The sequence below is a fragment of the Dermacentor silvarum genome, chromosome 1, assembly GCF_013339745.2.
Source record: "Dermacentor silvarum isolate Dsil-2018 chromosome 1, BIME_Dsil_1.4, whole genome shotgun sequence".
Taxonomy (NCBI): Eukaryota; Metazoa; Arthropoda; class Arachnida; order Ixodida; family Ixodidae; genus Dermacentor; species Dermacentor silvarum.
In genome coordinates, this window is record NC_051154.1 from 265,925,344 (window position 1) to 265,943,109 (window position 17,766).

The following is a 17,766-nucleotide window of genomic DNA, read 5'->3' on the forward strand; positions in this document are numbered from 1 at the left end:
GGCTTGATTTTTGTATCCACGCGTTGTAATATGACAACAATTTCTGTGAGTGTACACACATAGCTGTGAGATTATTCGTGCATTTTTTGCGCTTGCTCTTTACTTATTTGCAAACAACCTTTTCTATTAAGCCGGCCAAGAGATGTTGCAAGGCAACGGCGTTTTCATCGCGCGAGTTTTGTGATGCAGGAGCATACTTGAGCGTACGATTAAAAACTTGTCATTGTTGCATTGTGGAGCGCCGCCTTCAAATATTCTACCGATTGCATTATTTATTTCTATTTTTTCTTACGTATGAATGCGTTCAGGACCTGGAAATTGAGGCTAATTAGCAATTTATGACAGCGGTTATCGCACAAGTGAACACGGCTCCTTGATAGAGGCCTTAAACTTGTATAACTATACCTTGCAGCAGTACCTGGAAAGGTGAAAAATAAAGGCGTTATAAAAATCCCTAACGGAAAATACTCGTGTAGGAAGTCAAGATATTAACAAAGACCTCGTTTTATCTGCGCAGAACTGTTGCCCGAGGCTGGGCCGTGTATGAATCACATCCCATCGACCTCGTCTCGTTTGGCAAAATCATGAGGTGAGTAATGATACAACTAGTTTAGTTTACTTGCTCGGCGAGCTTAATGCAGAGATTCACTTGATTTCCTAACACCGCCTCTCGCCGTTTTTGCTGTGGAACCTAATAGAGCGCTTAGCCTCGACGTGCGCAGTTAAAGGATGAATTAATGTTGGACGTATATGGGATGGCTGGTGCGACACCTCATGTGCAGTTTCGCGGTGCACTTGCTTTGTCCGCAGCAACTTGTACGGAATGAACTACGAACAGATGTCCGTGGAGCGGGAGACGCTGCTCCTGAAGCGGTCGGGCAACGACCGCGTCTTCTGGATCCTGCTCATCGTGCTCATCCTAATCATACTGCTGCTTCTCCTGATCATGCTCTGCTGCTGCTGGAAGTACTTCCTCAGGTGAGCTTCGGCGCGTCGCACATTCTCGACCACACCATTGTGTTACGTCTGTTTCGGGGCGAAAAAAAAAATAAATAAACTACTGGACGCTTTCGTCAAGATGTACAAATTTGTGCACGCAACTTGTTTTTGCCACTTCTGTGCAGCAGTTGGAGGGGGGAGAAAACAGTGGACATTGAACATCGGGTGAATTGAACACGCTGCTTACCTTCCAGAGCTCAATGCATTGCTATAGACGACCACTTCTCCGGAGGCACGACCTTGATTGACGGGGTGTTTATTTGCCGCGCCGCGTACCGTCAGCAATGGCGAAAGCGTAATTTTTTTTTTCTCGTAATGCTTGCATCCAATAAGTAACCGCCGTGGGAACGCAGCGGCTATCGCGTTGAACTGCTGAGATCGAAGTCGCGGGTTCAGTGCCGGCCGCGGCGGTCGCATTTCCATGGGAGTGAAATGCTAAATGCTCGTGTACGTAGATTTAGGTGCACGAAAAAAAACGCAGGTATTAAAATTAATCCTAAGTCCCCCATTACGGCGTGCCGCATAATCTTGTCATGGTTTTTGCACGTAATACCCCACGACTTAATTTAAATTTTCATTCATTAATGGACTTGAGCATGCGCTTTGAGCCCGGGATTCAATACTTTTTATGAAAAAACGCAACATGACTTACTGCACAAAAAATATATGCAGTTACTAGAGGCCGGAAGTTTAGGCAAAATGCCTAGTTTTTCCTTATATGCTTATCGTGCCTAATCACAATGAGTACGCTTTATGGGTCTGGAAACATTTTAGGGGCACTTTGATTTTGCCTAAAAATGACTTTTTCCGTGTTTTTTCTTAGCCTTATTTTGTTTATGGCTTTATCACCCATTGGTAAACTTGACTTAAGGTGCGGATTATTAGCACAAGAAAAATCACCGATGATTACGATGCTCCCTAATGCGTAATTTGAGTGCAGCTGTATACGTGTTTTCATTTCGCGATATATTGGCTGGCGGTGACAATGTCTCGTGCGGCACGTTGCAAATGGAGCGAAGTGTGGCGCGACTGCCCCGCTAATCGGGAGATTGCGAGAGGCCGCGCGTGAGTGACGCGTAAGCACGATTCACAGCAGCCGCCGCAGACAGACCTCCGCTCATGCAGCACTTTGTTTTCATAAATGGTATCGTTAGATGCGCTCGCCGCATGCCCTCGGAACCCGCCGTGGTTGCTTAGTGGCTATGGTGTTGGTCCGCTAAGCACGCGGTCGCGGGGTCTATTGCCGGCCACAGAGGCCGCATTTCGATGGGGGCGAAATGCAAAAGCACCCGTGTACTTAGATTTAGGTGCACGTTAAAGAACCCCAGGTGGTCCAAATTGTTCCTGAGTCCCCCACTACGGCGTGCCTCATAATCAGATCGTGGTTTTGGCACGTAAAACCCCATAATTTTAATGCCATCGGTGAACAGACGACGGCGCGCTACTTTGGCGACATCTATTAGCGGTAGTCGCCGCAAAGCCCGTCTTTCGCCCCATTACGCTTTTCTTTTCGCGATTTCTCCATACCTTCCTCCTCTGCATTCCGCCTCGCGCTCTCTTCGCTATCGCCGTCTTTCATCCGCGCTCCGCGTTTGCTTATTCATCCTTCGTTGTGCTCGGTCATCAGGGACGACGCTGACGCTCGCCTGTTAAGGGGTGGATGTAGTCCGGATATATTAATTCACGGTTAAGGGGTGGCTATAGTCCGGAGTTTCGAGCGTGAGAGGCAGCGGCCGGCGAAGTCAGATACGGTTACGCCAGCGACGCCAGGATTGCCGAAGCTTTGCTACCTGTACAGTTCGGCACGTTGAACGTGGCCCTCAGCAGCCCTGCGATCCGCTCGATCAGCTGTTGCCGCTGTGCATGCGCAGAAGTGCTCGGCGAGTGAGTGCTTTCTCGTTTGCACGCTGTCTTCCGTCTAGTTAGCGAGCGTTTGCACTTTATCGCGAGACCTAGTTCGGCATGCGTGACGAGGCTGTGGCAAAGCTTTCCCGCTACCTTTGCGTACCGAAAGTTTCTGTTCTCTATTTTACATTCCAAATATGCCCAAGGTGACTGCTGCTTCGCTTAGCCGTGGTTATTGCAGTATAGGTTGCTCATAGTTTCTATCGTAGAGAACAGCAAAGCGAAAAAAGAAGCCAAAGGCATTTGCTTACAATAAAAACACATATTTGCCTACCATGTGCTTCTTGTAGATCACCTGATCATCTACCACAAGGCTTGTGGTACATGACCTGACCGTAACTGATTACTCCCGGCCCGCTCTCTTCGTATCACCACCTATGGCTGCTGTGTAAAGTAATGAAAGAGAACATTCTGTTTTTGTATAAATTATGTTAACTCACCTCGTGCGTGAATCCGAACGAATTTTGCATGTTCCATACGGCACAGCGCGTGGTGTACTGCTAGGACCTAGTCTCCAATTACACACTAGGGCTAATCGGAAACAATCATATTGCTCTTCACTGCGATCGCATCGGCTTACCCAACTGCACGCATGATCGGCTAAACTGTGCATTGTATGCAGAGTCGGCGCGCACTGTTTGCACAGAGCGTCGCCAACGAACGGCAGTCTTCGTGGAGGATACTACTTGTGCTCACGGGCACATGCTGTGTTCAGGCACAGCAGTGTATTGGTTGTGCTGTCTGATGCGCTTGTTGCAGTTTAACTGTACTGTACCTTCAGTGACTGCTGTTGCTCCTGCAGCTCGATTGGGGCTTCGTGGAAGTTTTCCAGGCAAAGTGCAGACGGTGACAACTAAATAAAGCAAGAGGGAGTGCGGACTTTGTTTCGCTGTGCTCGGCTATTAATAGGCGATATCTCGAATTTATGTATTGGTAGGTTCTTTGTATAGGTTTTAGGTGGCAGCCCTGTTTGTTTGTGAGGCAGTTTCCGCGAACGTTCTGAGGAAAGCCATGATAGAGCATGTATCGCTATTATGGTAGATCGCTAGACTGGTAAATTAATAACGAGCACAAAGAACACAGATGTATCTCTATGGAATGCCAAAAAAGAGTAGTACTAGTTTAAGATCTCCACTCAAGCATCCATGCTAAAATAAATGTCACACGATGTCTACCGTCTTCTGCTCAGTGTCTGCACTACATGCTGTTTTTAGTCGACACTAAGGTCTTAAGAGATTTCTGCACAAATTCTTTGCATTTATGCAAAGAATTTGTGTATATTCTTTGCATTTATGCGATGGCTCTGCACCTAAGTTAAATGTTATGATGATGCAGGTAGTATGTTTAAAATTGTTAGTTACGACTGGTCACCTTTGCGAAGTGATCTTACGTGTTCGCTTATAACTATAGGCGCCTTCTTTCATATTGCTGCATTATCTTCGTCGTGTCGAAATCCTCCATCGACGCTCCCAACGAACTAGAACTTACTTGATGTTCCCGTCTATGGTGTCCCTTTGACGGTGTTAATAGTTACTAGAGCCCAGGTGTCCCTAATGAATATAACCTCCGTCGTCGACTGAAGAAGGTTATCACGCCTGCTACTATACACGAGCCGTACGCGTCGCCGATGGCAGCACTGTTGCCGTCACTGGAATGTGTACTTCCCGTATAAGTATCGCCAAGCGCTACGTTCCAGTTCTTTTTACAGTGCTGACCAATGGAGCATTGGTCAGCACCATTAGGTCAGCATGACCTAATCCTCGGACTAGACTTTCTTATGGCGCATTCAGCTTTGATCGACTGTTCTGCGGGTACCCCTTGCCTCGAACCTCCTCTACTCGCGCATATTCGTGCCGAACTGCCGAACAACTTTAGTACGATCGCCTTCGTCCGCCTTCCGCCTAAAGCCTTTCGTCGATTTGCTATCATCTTTCCCTGTGCCCGATGAGTATAACGTCGCCACACCTGTTCCTGATGTCCTTTAGTGCGCAATATCATTGTGCCCCACTCCGTCGTAACCATCGCCGATAACCGGACTTGCCTCCCCGTCGTCAATTTTGGCCTGACAAAGCAAGCTCTATCCCCAAGGCATATCGGTTGCAACGCTGCGTGCCATATAAGACGACCACGTCATGACGTTTTCAGTAGACGTCTGCTCCGATTCTTCACCATGTCCACAGGATGCTATTTGCCCTGACGCATCATTTAGTCTCATGATTGCTGCGGGCCTATTGCCTGACCAAGCAGCAGCTCTGTGTCGCTTTTTAGTTTCTTACTACGACATCTTCGATCTCAACAATCGACAATTGGGCCAGACTTCAATTCCTCAGCATCACATAAATACTGATGATGCCATTCCTATTCATCGCCGGCCGTATCGAATTTCTGCTTCAGAGCGTAAGGTTATTCAAGATGAAGTGAACAAGATGCTTGCCAAAGGCATTGTTGAACCCTCGTCGAGCCCTTGGGCGTCGCCCGTTGTGCTTGTTAAAAAGAAAGATGGCACATGGGGTTTCTGCGTATAGATTATCGTCATCTAAACTGATTTACCAAAAAAAGACGTCGACCCTTGCCTCGCATTGACGACGCCCTCGATTGTCTCCACGGTGCCAACTACTTTTCATCAATAGACCTTCAATCTGGTTATTGGCAAATTTCTGTGGATGAAAAGGACCAGGAGAAGACCGCGGTCGTCACCCCTGATGGTATATATCAATTCAAAGTTATGCCATTCGGTCTATGCAACGCCCCAGCAACGTTCGAACGTATGATGGACTCTTTGCTTCAAGGGTTCAAATGGTCAACATGCCTCTGCTACCTAGACGACGTTCTCGTATTTTCGCCTACATTTGAGACACACCTTGAGTGCTTATCAGCTGTTCTTCAAGTCTTCCCCGAGGCTGGGCTCCAACTAAATTCATCGAAGTGTCACTTCGGTCGTCGGCAGATTACAGTGCTGGGCCACCTCGTCAACGCTTCCGGTATTCAACCAGACCCGGAGAAAATTGGGCCATCGAGTCACGGCACGCAGCACTCGATATGGACCTGCGTACCGAGACAATATTTTCAAAAATTAACATGAAATCTATGTCAAGTATTAGATTAGGTATATTGCTTGATTTTGTGCGGCACAATGTGGACAACGAGCGCAAGCAACTTTACCTGAGTACTGACGCAAGATTTTTGTGTCTTGTTTATTTCGCTCCATTAGATATCAGTCGGCCCCGCAACTGCATCAGGTGCCACAATTCCTCGAATGCGCAATAAATCACTAATTTTATCGTCTTATAATGTGTCCTGTTCAAAACTTGCTATAAATAGAGCGTCGCTTCTTGGCGTATAAGGATTGTTTACGAGGACTTCTCTACCCATCAAGAAAGGTGTAGGTAGTGATCACGTGTTATCAGAAACCACTGAAGCATGAATCAGCAGTTCTGGTTGGTATAGTGGTTGCAAGCCAAATAATGAATGTATCGTAGAAAGCATGACGGACGCCGCCCTAGGCCATTCCTACTTATTTCACTCTGCGCTTCTATTAGACATGGGATAATAAGCTTGCTCTTCTGAAGTCGCTTCTCTCAGAACGCGCAGCGCCCTTCTCACATTCTCTTCACTATATCCTGTCATTTCAAGCTTTCAATGCGCCTTCAACCACATCCGCCCATGCATCGGTGATACGACATGACCAACACACCCCGATTTTCATGACGCCTATAGATGGAACACTTGCAACCAAACCTTAGTACAACAAGCCGCGCTCAGTATGGCGCCCGTTTTGAATTTCTATAATTCGTTGAATGTTCGAGGAATTGAGTTTTCATACCGTTATCACGGAGCGGACAGCTAACGAAGAAAAAAAAAGAAAGCAAACATTTTACGACAAAACATCTTTAAAGGAACAATAAAGAGAAACATTATTTAAGCTGCATTAGTAAAACAGCCTTCTACAATACCAAAAACAACCCACTTTTGCCGTGAGAAGGGACTTGGCAAGCCAGAAAACATAAGTTGGGGTACGATGTACTACGGGAGCGGTTCCTTACAGATCGTTAGAGAAGGGCCCGCCTCTTCTTCCTTTCGCGCGCAAATCGAGCTGCCAGTGCATGACACAGTCTCCTCTGCCACGCCGCGAGGGAAGTGAGAATTTGAGCAAATACTAAGCACAACCAACGTGTCCTTATTCAATACCTTGGCGGCAACACCGGAACACCAAAGCTGGAACCCGAACTGGTCCGTCGGTTGGGGGCTCGCCGAGGCCTCCGTCTACCGGGAATGTATACGATCGACTGTCCGAAAATGAAATTATGAGGTTTTACGTGCCAAAACCGCGATCTGATTATGAGGCACGCCGTATGTAGGGGACTCGGGAAAATTTCGACTCCCTGGGGTTCGTTAACGTGCACCTAAATCTAAGTGTACGGGTGTTTTCGCATGTCGCGCCCATCGAAATGCGGCCGCCGTGGCCGGGATTCGATCCCTTGACCTCGTGCTTAAATAGCAGCCCAACACCATAGCCACTGAAGCAACCACGGCGGGTAAGATCGACGGCCCGCTGTTGGGGACAGCCGATTTTGTATGCGAACACCCCCACAGCAAACCCACCACGGCACCGTAGTGGCTGTGACTTTCCGCAGCCGAGTTCGAGGTAGCGGGTTCGAATCCCGGATGCCGCAGCCCCATTTCGGTGGGGGCGAAATGCAAAAACAAAAAAAGAAAGAAAAGACGCTCGAGTATTTTAGATTTAGGTGCACGTTAAAGAATGCCAGGGGGTCAAAATTAATTCGGAATCCGCCACTAAGGTGTGTTTCCTAATCATATCGCGGTTTGTGCACGTCAAACCCTAGAGTTTAACTTTCTGACCCCCGGCACGTTCTGGCCTCGGCGGCCGCAACCCATGGGGCTCCCTGGTTCCAGCTTACATACCCCTGCAGCCTCTTGGCCGCCCCGGAGATCCTGCGCCGCCCGCTTTATTATAATCTCAGGTGCTGCTCTTTAATCCTCCGCTTGCTGGTATGATTTTTATTTTCGCATGCTACATGATCTCATAGGGGACCAAATGGCACAGCAAACGTACATTCCTTCACGCAGGAAAAAGCGTAATGCTGAAAGAAGGGAGTTTGGCCCTTCACTTGAACGACTTTAAGCATGTACCCCTGAACACTACCTCACCCAAAGAAGCGCAAGTGGCATGCTTGGTGGCGACCTGGTCACGGGACCACGTAGCACTCGAGGTTCCTCTGGGGCAGTTTCCTCCTTGCCCGTTTCTTTCTCCTTCGTGTTTTAGCATCGGCGGAATTCAAAATACGCCTCCGTGCAAGGGGGCTAATTTCATCTCTCTCTTTCCCACTTCGCAGGAACCAGCGGCCACGTTCGAGTAGCAAAGTGTCTCCGGCGAGATCTACGGCAGCAGCCACGACGGATCAGTCGCACCGCGAAAGGCGCTCGACCACGGACAAGGCAACGGCTGCCAACGGAAGGTGCGCCACCTAGCGCCCCGCGCACCCTCCGCACACTATACCCGATGCACCCCTCTACGCCCGTTACCCTCTGCACTACCCCAGGTATAGTTATTGACGATCAAGAGCGCACCCGTTCCACCGCTGCATGACTGGGAACAATACACTCGTGACAGATATATTCCCTGTTCCATCTATAGTTTGCTATGTAGAAGCCTGTAGAGGTCGGCAGATTCAGCAACGTGGCTGCACACTTGAGCCTCCAACATCCGCATGCAGAGGATTTCGTTTTAAGAATGTTACTTTAAAATGTACACAACCGCGCATATCATGCAAATTTAAAACTTCCATCGCACGCTCGTTTGCCTTAAGTTTTCTTCGGAGGTGCGTCGCCCGTCATACGTGCTTTCCCAGAGCAACTATGCTCCTAAGTTTGCTGTCAGCATCAAAACGAGGCCGATATTTGAGTTTCATCAAATTACAATCCCTATTTTTAGTGGACACACAGTTGGTTATTTACTGCTTCCCTTTAAGTATTGACATCTGAGAGATGTCTGCAGAAACTGGAATCCAATTCCGTAAATTTAATTCGGCAGCTCTGATCTCCGTAAATGATTTCCTAACTCTCACAGCCAAAGAAATTTCTTTCGCCAATAATTCATGTCCGACCTTAGCTCATCCATGTTGCCGAAATGACTACATGTTCGTAAAATATAAATCAATAGGGGTATGAAGCTTCGACTCGCCAAGCTTTACTGAGAAAAATCTTGCACAGGGTCCAGACGTTCTCTGCCAGTTTCTCTACGGGCAGCTTCGTAAATTTAATAACAACGAGGAGAGTCCCAACAACTCACTGTGCAATAAGTAAATGAGAAGAGACCGAAAAAAAAACGGCATGGAAAAACACAAATAGCGAAGGCAATCTGGTGCAGGCAGGAGTATCATAGTAACAGTCAACAGCACTCCATTCAGACTGCTGAAGGATCACTTGTGCCCTCTCAATTCGCAGCGTGCCCAGTGGGCGCCGCGGCTGGCAGGCCGATGGCGGTAGTCCCCGACCTGAAGACGGCAATGCTGTCCCATCCCAGTCGGTCGCCGTCGGCACTACCGCTGGGCTGGACGAGGCTGCCCGCCAAGGCGGCACCGTGGAGAACCCACCGCGGGGGCGCCCCGCGAGCCGCGAGCGCCTGCTGCTTCACGGCTCCAGCCTCGACACCGATGCCGTCGTGCACGCAGGCGAAGGAGGGGGCCGCCGGTTGGGCGACTTCCTCGTAGTGCGACGAGATGCCGCCGCCGCCAGGAGACGTCGTCGCGACGACGTCACTGACACGGACGCCGACCTTTACAGACGCGCTCCATCGTCGCCGGTTAGCGACACCTTCGGCACGACGCGGAGCGTTGAGTACAGCGGAGGCTCCGTGGGTGGCGTCGCAGGTCCGCGCAGAACCGAGATCCTCTACATCCGCAGCCCTCCGCCAGACGCCAATAGCGTCGCGGACGACTACCAGGAAGACTCGTCGTCACGTCGTCGCCGCCGTCTCCGCGAAGAAGAGGCCGAAGACAGCGGAAACATCCGACACCGCGCCGCCGCGAACCGCCGCGAAAACGCTCGCCGTGTCAGGTTCTCCCGGTACCACAAGGTGGACGGCGCGTCCTTTGTTTTGCAGTCACACTCGCCCGACGGCGTCGAAGATATAGCGTCGTCGACGTCGGTGCTTCCCCGCGATCAGGTTTGGATTGTACCGCAAGAACCGCGAGGCACGACACAACGTGATGCTGTGCCCTATGAAGAGCCCGCAGGGAGACCAGTACCGGCTGCTAGGAACGCGCGGTTGCGGGCTATGCACCGTCGGTCCGGTGGCGACAGCCAAGAGCTAGAAACAAGCGATTTTGGCGAGTCATTCGAAGAGTGCGAGCTCCGGTCAAAAAACATCCTCGCTAATGATCTGCCTCAAGTCCATGGCGGTGAAGCGGACGGCCCTTCGTTTTCACGCGTAGCCGAATCGTCATTCCAGGGCGAAAGTACTCTAAAACAGCGAGCCGTCAGTTCAAGCAAGGTAGAGGTTTCTGGTCAGACCTTTGACGCCCGTGCGAGTACGATTCAGCAACAAATGCATGTTAGACGACCGGAGGAGGGCACGAGAGCAGTTCAAGCTGGTGAAATTAGTGACGCGTTGATATTGGGTTCGCAAGCAGCAGGCCTGCCTAGTCAGACTGCAGGCGTAAAGGATCAACCTTCTTCTTTGACAGCCCACCAGGTGCAAAGTACAGTTAGTTCAAGCACGTCAACGCATGTCGCAACGTTGACACCCAAAGCACAACGGCAGCAGTTACCACAACAAGACTCCAATATTGGACAACTTTCGTTCGTCAGTGGACCAGCTACTTTGCAACCGTCTGTAAGCTACACGAGTGGAGAAGCAAAAGCTGGCGCTTCAACAACTGAGTGCGCGGATATCTCGGTTCAGACTCACGTCTCGCAAGCCCCTCACATTCAGCAAGACACTACACTCACCCAGACTTCATTGCATCCGCTCGGCCTCCAAGGCCCCCAGCTAGTCACCATAACCGGGATGTCCCCCGTATTCTTCAGCACACAGCTTCCCGGCACTCAGATGATATCTCAACCCATTGATATCACACAACAAAACTACCCTCAGGCACCTGTCCGTCATCAGCCTCCTGCCGCTGCGTCAACGTACTATAGCACAGTTCAGAGCACCGAATCACAAAATCAGCGTCAACAAGTGTCAGTTTTGCCGTCTCAAGTACACGGTGAACGACAAGAGCACGGCACAATGCAGCGTGAACAAGTTCAAATGCCATCAGCAGACGCTGAGAACACAACCGAACGCACCGCACCACAAGATCGAATCACTCATGGTAACTTAGCGGGAACGGTATCGACCGCAGTGGTTGTAGATAATCGCGAGGGACCAGTGGCGAGTGGTGAAAAGCTTTCAGCGGTGTCGTTCCCTGCTGGTACCACGCAGGGTGAGCCTGGTATGAGCAGGTTAGAACTGCCGCGGTCCCTTCGTGCACCGGGCCATGGGACGGACGCTGAAGGGACGCCAAGGCACCAAGGCTTCTCGACAGTCAAGATCACCACGAAAGTCATCACGACGGACGGTAACATCGTGCACGAGGATTCAGCAACTCACGCCGGTGCGGCAAGCGACTCCGAGATGGAGATGATTGAGCGGGATCTAAAGACAAGCTTGGGAAAGTTGGATGATTCGGAGCAGGACGATTCTGACTCGGGCATTGGGCCCGGCGCTAAGAACCTGCGTCTTAAGAAGAACGCGTTCATTGAAAAGAAAAGCCTGTTCACTATTGCCTACGACGGTGTCAACACGGAACGCATCCGAACGTGCCTAGGGAGCAGTTCGCCATCTCCCTGAGCCAGTAGCAGTGCGAACTGTCCTGCGCCAACCATAGCGTAGTTTTTTTCTACCTCGCTTCCGCTTTCCTCTTACCCGCGGGTCACTTTTTCACGAACAATAGAGTTTCTTACCAATAGAAACTAGGGCATGATGATATGCAATCTCTCGTTTACCTGCTGATCTTTGCTGACTAAACACGAAGCATCCCGCCTCTTGTACTTTTACAACACTGGGCCATTTCGTACATTCAGCCGTTGTGATGACCTTCCTCGTGCCTCAAACACCGCCTTTCTCTCTGGGGCTTGTTTGCCTAATATCAATGTGAGAAGCCGATGTTTGTTGTTGAGATATTCGGGGTTTTTTTTTCTCTCTGTATTCAAGATGCCGTCCAATAATGTGACACAGCGCTGAATGTCGTAAAACAATGGAAGTATATTTGAAGCAGGATAATTTGTGCGCCATCACTCCGTGAAAACGCAATGGAATCACAGATACTGTTTACGACTGCTATGTTTCTATTACATATATATTGCGCTGTTGAATATACTGTTGTTGTTCGCTTGTTAAACTTTGGCTCGCACTATTGTTTGTTTTATATCCGAGGTGTGTGTCGTGTAACTTTGTTACGTTTATCTATATATCAGGTTCTTTACATTCATCTCATCTTTAAAAAAAAAGTTATAAGAATTGTTACCTGACCCAGATGCAAATTTTATTGATAAGAGTTAATCCACTGTCAGTAAAATCGTGTTCAGCAGCTACAAAGTAGTTCGAACGCTAGCAGTCTCCGAGTCACAGTTGCGGTTTTTCACCCTTCTTGCGGTCAAGCTGGGACTGGATGCGGTGGGGTTTGTCCACTCCAGACGTGTGCTTTGAATGCGCGCGAAACTTTATTGAAGGAATCCTTCGAACAAGCGAAATGACTTTTGTAGGAGATGTTCACCATGTCAAATGTGATGCGTGGGCAAATTTCTAAGAGTCGAATGTATAATGTTCCGTGTGAAAATGACCAAAAATGCTGATAATTGTGCTCTGGAATTTTGTGGTTTATTCAATTGTGCGTTATTTCAGAACTTCTGTTCATATCAAGGTGGCGTATTCTAGAAATGAAAGTGTGTTCATGGAGAAAAAGCTTATGAAATTTCAAAGTTGTAGGTGCTTTATAGGAACTGAAAGAAATCCATTTGTTTTAAATTGGTACCAAATAAGATGGGTAGAAAGAATAAAATACTTTTTGAACACTCTACTCTAAGAAGACAAGAACAAAAATTAGGTCGTGGCCAAGCATGTAGCTGCTTTGTTTTATTTCCCTTTGCCTCTTCCGTTGAAACTGAGCTGACAATGGTAGCTTGCAAATACGACGGCGTGCTCTCGCTGACACTGAAGCAAAATAGACACTCAATCGACCTAAAAAGACTGAAGCGTGGTAAGGACAAGAGTGTTTATAGGGCGCCCTTAAGAAATCGCAATTCCTGGTTTGTCAGGAATCTCACTGGAAAACGCAACTGTCACAAATCATACCACATCGCTTTGAGCGACGCGTGAGTTTGTCTAAAGCATGTTCGTCCTCTTTGTGACCGCACAACATTATGATACACAGGCGTGCACTAACATTACGGTTGTTTTATGCGCTATAAACAACGTATGCATACCATCCGAAATTGTCGCTACTGTTTTCCCCCTAGTTCTTCTCTACTAAGATGTGCTGCTGGTGAAGTATCAGCTGTCCATGCATTGAATCTCGCTCTTTCTGTATACCATGATTTTCCGTGACATGAAACGGGGAACAAGTTGTTGTGTACAGATTTCATGTTTTGCTGGGAACCAAGTCTAATTCGACAAAACATGTTCTTGCACGGCGGATGTCCGAAACGTTTCACAACGAAGGCATTGCATAATGCGGACAATTCCGAAGAAACGTTCTTGTTTCTAGTTTTTTTTTTTTTTTCGAAACAGCTGATTTGGCGCAGAATGAAAGAACCTCGGTAGGCATCGATTTATCTTTTCAGATTTATTTCTGCCAGGGCATTCATTTTTTCTCGTCTGTTTCTCAGTCTGCTGAACAAGGCTTTGTATGAGTCTACAGTATAAAGTTTTTGGCATGTGACATAACAATTTGTTGGTCAACATTTTCTGCCAAGCAGTTTTTGTTGCTCTAGTAAGCATATCTGTCATGGCAGGCATTATTCGAGGTAGGACACAAGCAGAATGTATAAACCAAGTATTTATAATTTTCGTTCGAGACACCCTTGCAGATTGCAGCTAGGAAACGGGGCGTTCCACGTTACATAAGGCAATCGTAAGGCTCCTTATCGCGACTGGTACAAAAGAACGAACTTTTCGATAACTCGCCTCCATGACAGTTAGGGAACCTAAGTTGTGTCGTGGATGATAAGGCACCGGCCCTCCGCTAAGGAAACACCCACTGTAGCTACAAGAACCTAAGTAGTCAACTATTCCAGCACTTAAACTTCAGTGTTGCAACGAAGTTAGTGATCTCTTTCTCCGTACTATTTCGCACTGCATAACCACATCTGCAAGTGTACAATTTCGAACCAGTTGCTAGTCAATCACAGCAACGCGTGCGATCTAATCGCGGTTTCTTTATTATTTTTTTTTATTTTTCCGTGTACTTCGCAGATATGTATTTGGTATATATGCCCACTGAAAGCAAGAAGTTGTAATGAAATAAAAAACACAAAGAATACGGAGAAGAAATACACTTAAAACCACTGTTCACGGAGCTCAGCAGCATGAGTCGTTCGAATAAACGTGAAATCTGAGCCCCGTATATTCTGACGGTCTAGTCAGACATTACGTGGAGCTCACTCTGCCAGCTTACTTGTAAGTGTTTTCTCTGCATGCCACGCAACTGCCAAAATGTACTCGTGGTCCTGTTTTCTGTCTTTGGAAAAGACACCTCATGTATGGTAGTTCATTCTCCTAAGTATATGTCATACGCGAAGTTTGTCATTGTGGGGAAAAAAAACGACGTGTTCATGAAGTCACCTGGTGTTTTAATAAAGTGTTCATGAATAAATCCGACTCTTCTCTTGTGTTTACTTCCGTTCAGCCCTGTACAAGGTAAGGAAAGTGGGCATTTGCTCTGGGGTCATTCCAAGCCAGATCAACCAGCGTTTTTTCGGCCATCACAGATATAGCTGAAAAAAAAATTCCACATATTTTTGAAGCTTGAAACTCGCTCTGCACGTTTATTTTTGTTGCGAAAAAGTTTCTGGCATTCTGGCGACAACTTATTTTTCGTGCCCAACTGAGGTAGAAGGCCTAATTCAACATTTTTTTTTTTCAAAGGCACATTGTATGATCCAGTCGTTCAAATGGTGTGCATGGCAAGATCATGACGTGGGGTGGCTGCCAGAATAGCGAATTTTTCAAATATTTGAATACTTCGAGTGTTTTTGGCACTGGCAAAAGCGAGTAAAATTTCAGTTTAAATTTTTATTTCAGAACGCAGAAAAATTCAGAAGGCACAAATTAAATATAGAATGGTAGCCCGGTTGACAAAGCATAGCCCAAAAATATTTGAAGCTTTGTAAGTTTAGCCGATCGGCTTAAAAAAACTGTAAAATTCTTTTTTTTTTCGGAAAGTTTCGTGTTCAAGGTAAAAAAAAGTAGCCTTGGTGGTTGGTATAAAAATATACTATGTGATACATCATTAAATAGCTCTACATGTACGCTATGCATGTGAGAAGTTACAAAAATGTATTATTTTGTGTGGAATCACTCTCGCATGAAAAGAAAAATAACCTTTCAAAGGTTGGGCATGAGACAGCATCATTCGAATAAAAATGTGTTTCCCAGACATCCCATGCAGTAAAATAGGTGTTCTGGGGAGATAAAATTCGGTCCAAGAGGACGTCACAATTAAAACTCTCGCAGCAAGTCAATTGGAAGTTGTGACAGACACAAAAGCGCCCAGTAGTCGAGTGATTGCTAATGATTGCGCAACGAAGTGAAATCGTTAAATACTACGTAGCGAACACCGATCACTAACAAGCTTCGTGTGCCCGGTAAATACAGCTCGCGAAGCTACATTGTGCGCCTGGTTCTCCCGTAGAGAAATCGAAAACAATCAGTAGAAGTTGCTAATCATACAACTGCACGTTCTTCGGAAAGTCAACATTGCTCTACGCGATTGTGCTACGCACTGCGCTACGTTATACCCGAATTACACTCGGCGTGTGTATCTGTTGCAGTTATACCAGGCAAAATTTTTGTTCTAGTTATTCAGGCAGCTGTCATCTGCCTGCAATATTGAATTTTTTGTATAAGCGCGCTTTTCACGTTATACTTTTCCTACACTCAGTCAGATAATTTTTTTACTCAAGTCCCGCTGGTTTTTACGACCCTTTGACCACGCAACCCCTTCAATTGACTGCTTATCTTCGCAAACACTCAGTTCGTAATTGTTCTCTCTGTTCTAGCTATTTTTATTCTGTAGTGTTGCATCAATAACTCTGCGCAACCCACGCAGGGGGTGAACACAAAGAAACCGCTGCTACCGCCACCCTTACTACTCTCGACAAAGCACGCCGGAACAACTTGAATAATACGATCGGGGATGGCGCTCATATCGTTTAGCTCTGTGAGGGTACGGTAGATGGCGTCACATGGTCTCAGACAAAAACTAGGCAACTTATTTAATAAGTGGCTGGTTCTGAATCCGTGAAAGGCGGGGATTCGCACTAGAAAATCCTTTTGTGCAAACTTTGAACGGTGTTGTATCGCATAATATTTCTGCTTCCACCGCCTGAAGCACACGCAACGCATAGTAGTGGGATGCGGACGCTTATCTTCAAGCCCAATGCGGCTTCGGCAGGCCTGTCATGTATTGGTGCCTGGTGAAACTCGTTTGTCAATAAAGTGTTATTATTATCATTATTATTATTATTATTATTATTATACAATTATTATTATTGTTGTTGTTATTATTATTAATTATTATTATTATGTCCCTATAGTTAATCAATCCAAGCTTGATAATCTTATCGTTTCGTTTGACTGGGCATCCTTAACCAAAGAATATTCGTCAGGAAACGTGTATGAAAGATTCTGTACGCAACTGAAAATTTTTGAATTACGTTGCACACGGTTAGTAGCTAAACCGATAAGAAAGGGTCACTGCTGGATGAACACGGAAATTCTTGCTGCGATTTCGTATCGAGATACCCTTTGGAAACGCTGCAAAAGAAATCCGAGAAACCAAGCACTGCGATTAGAATACAAGTCGGCAAGAAATAGAGCTGTCGCTCTTATGCGTGGCGCCAAGCGCCGTTACTTCTTTCATAGATTTCAGCAATCCTTAAATGATGTAAGCAAAACTTGGTCTTTGGTAAATCATTTCAGAGGGGTGAGTTCCAGTAAACGGTCTGCTTTTGATTCTTTTCAGCAACCTCCCACAGCACTGGCTGATGCTTTCAACAGGCATTTTGTAAAAGCGTTCCTAAGCGCTGTCTCTTTATCCACAAACACTCGGTCGTTAACGCAATCCATATCTGAGTCAGCTTTTCTTCCGAAATTTTCGAGGTGTGATCTGGAAGGAATTCTTTTCAGTTTCCGTCCTAACAAGCCCACTGGTTCTGATGGAGAATCATTACACACCATCCGAAAGAATTTCAATGCTCTGTCAGATATTATCCTTCATATACTGAATGGTTTTTGGAAGGTGATGAAATTCCGGCAGGCCTAAAAACTGCAGTTGTTTTACCACTACATAAGTCAGGGAAGAAAGATAAGATCGAAAACTATCGGCCAATTTCTATCTTACCGGTTATTGCTCAGGTCTTAGAAAAATTTCTTTTCCACACTATGTCTTCTTTTCTTAACAAATTTTCTATCCTGACTGATCGCCAGTTTGGTTTTGTTTCTGGGCACGGTACTGTTGCATTGCTTGAAGAATTTTCAGACGAACTGTTCTCGGCATTCGATCAGAATCTTTTCCCGTGTTCTCTCTTCTTAGACGTAGCGAAAGCGTTTGACACCCTGAACCACCAAATCTTGTT

At 46.9% G+C, this 17,766-nt stretch overlaps 1 protein-coding gene across 1 annotated transcript in view; it reads left to right on the forward strand.

Annotated features, from left to right (window-relative positions):
• LOC119440106 (uncharacterized) overlaps positions 1-14,737 on the forward strand; it is a 50,785-nt gene extending 36,048 nt beyond the window's left edge. The window contains exons 8-11 of the mRNA XM_037705048.2: positions 518-589; positions 811-978; positions 8,259-8,381; positions 9,370-14,737. Coding sequence (XP_037560976.2) covers positions 518-589; positions 811-978; positions 8,259-8,381; positions 9,370-11,761 — 2,755 coding nt within the window. The 3' untranslated portion in view covers positions 11,762-14,737. The remainder of the gene's footprint in view (positions 1-517; positions 590-810; positions 979-8,258; positions 8,382-9,369) is intronic.
• Positions 14,738-17,766: the final 3,029 nt, after the last annotated feature.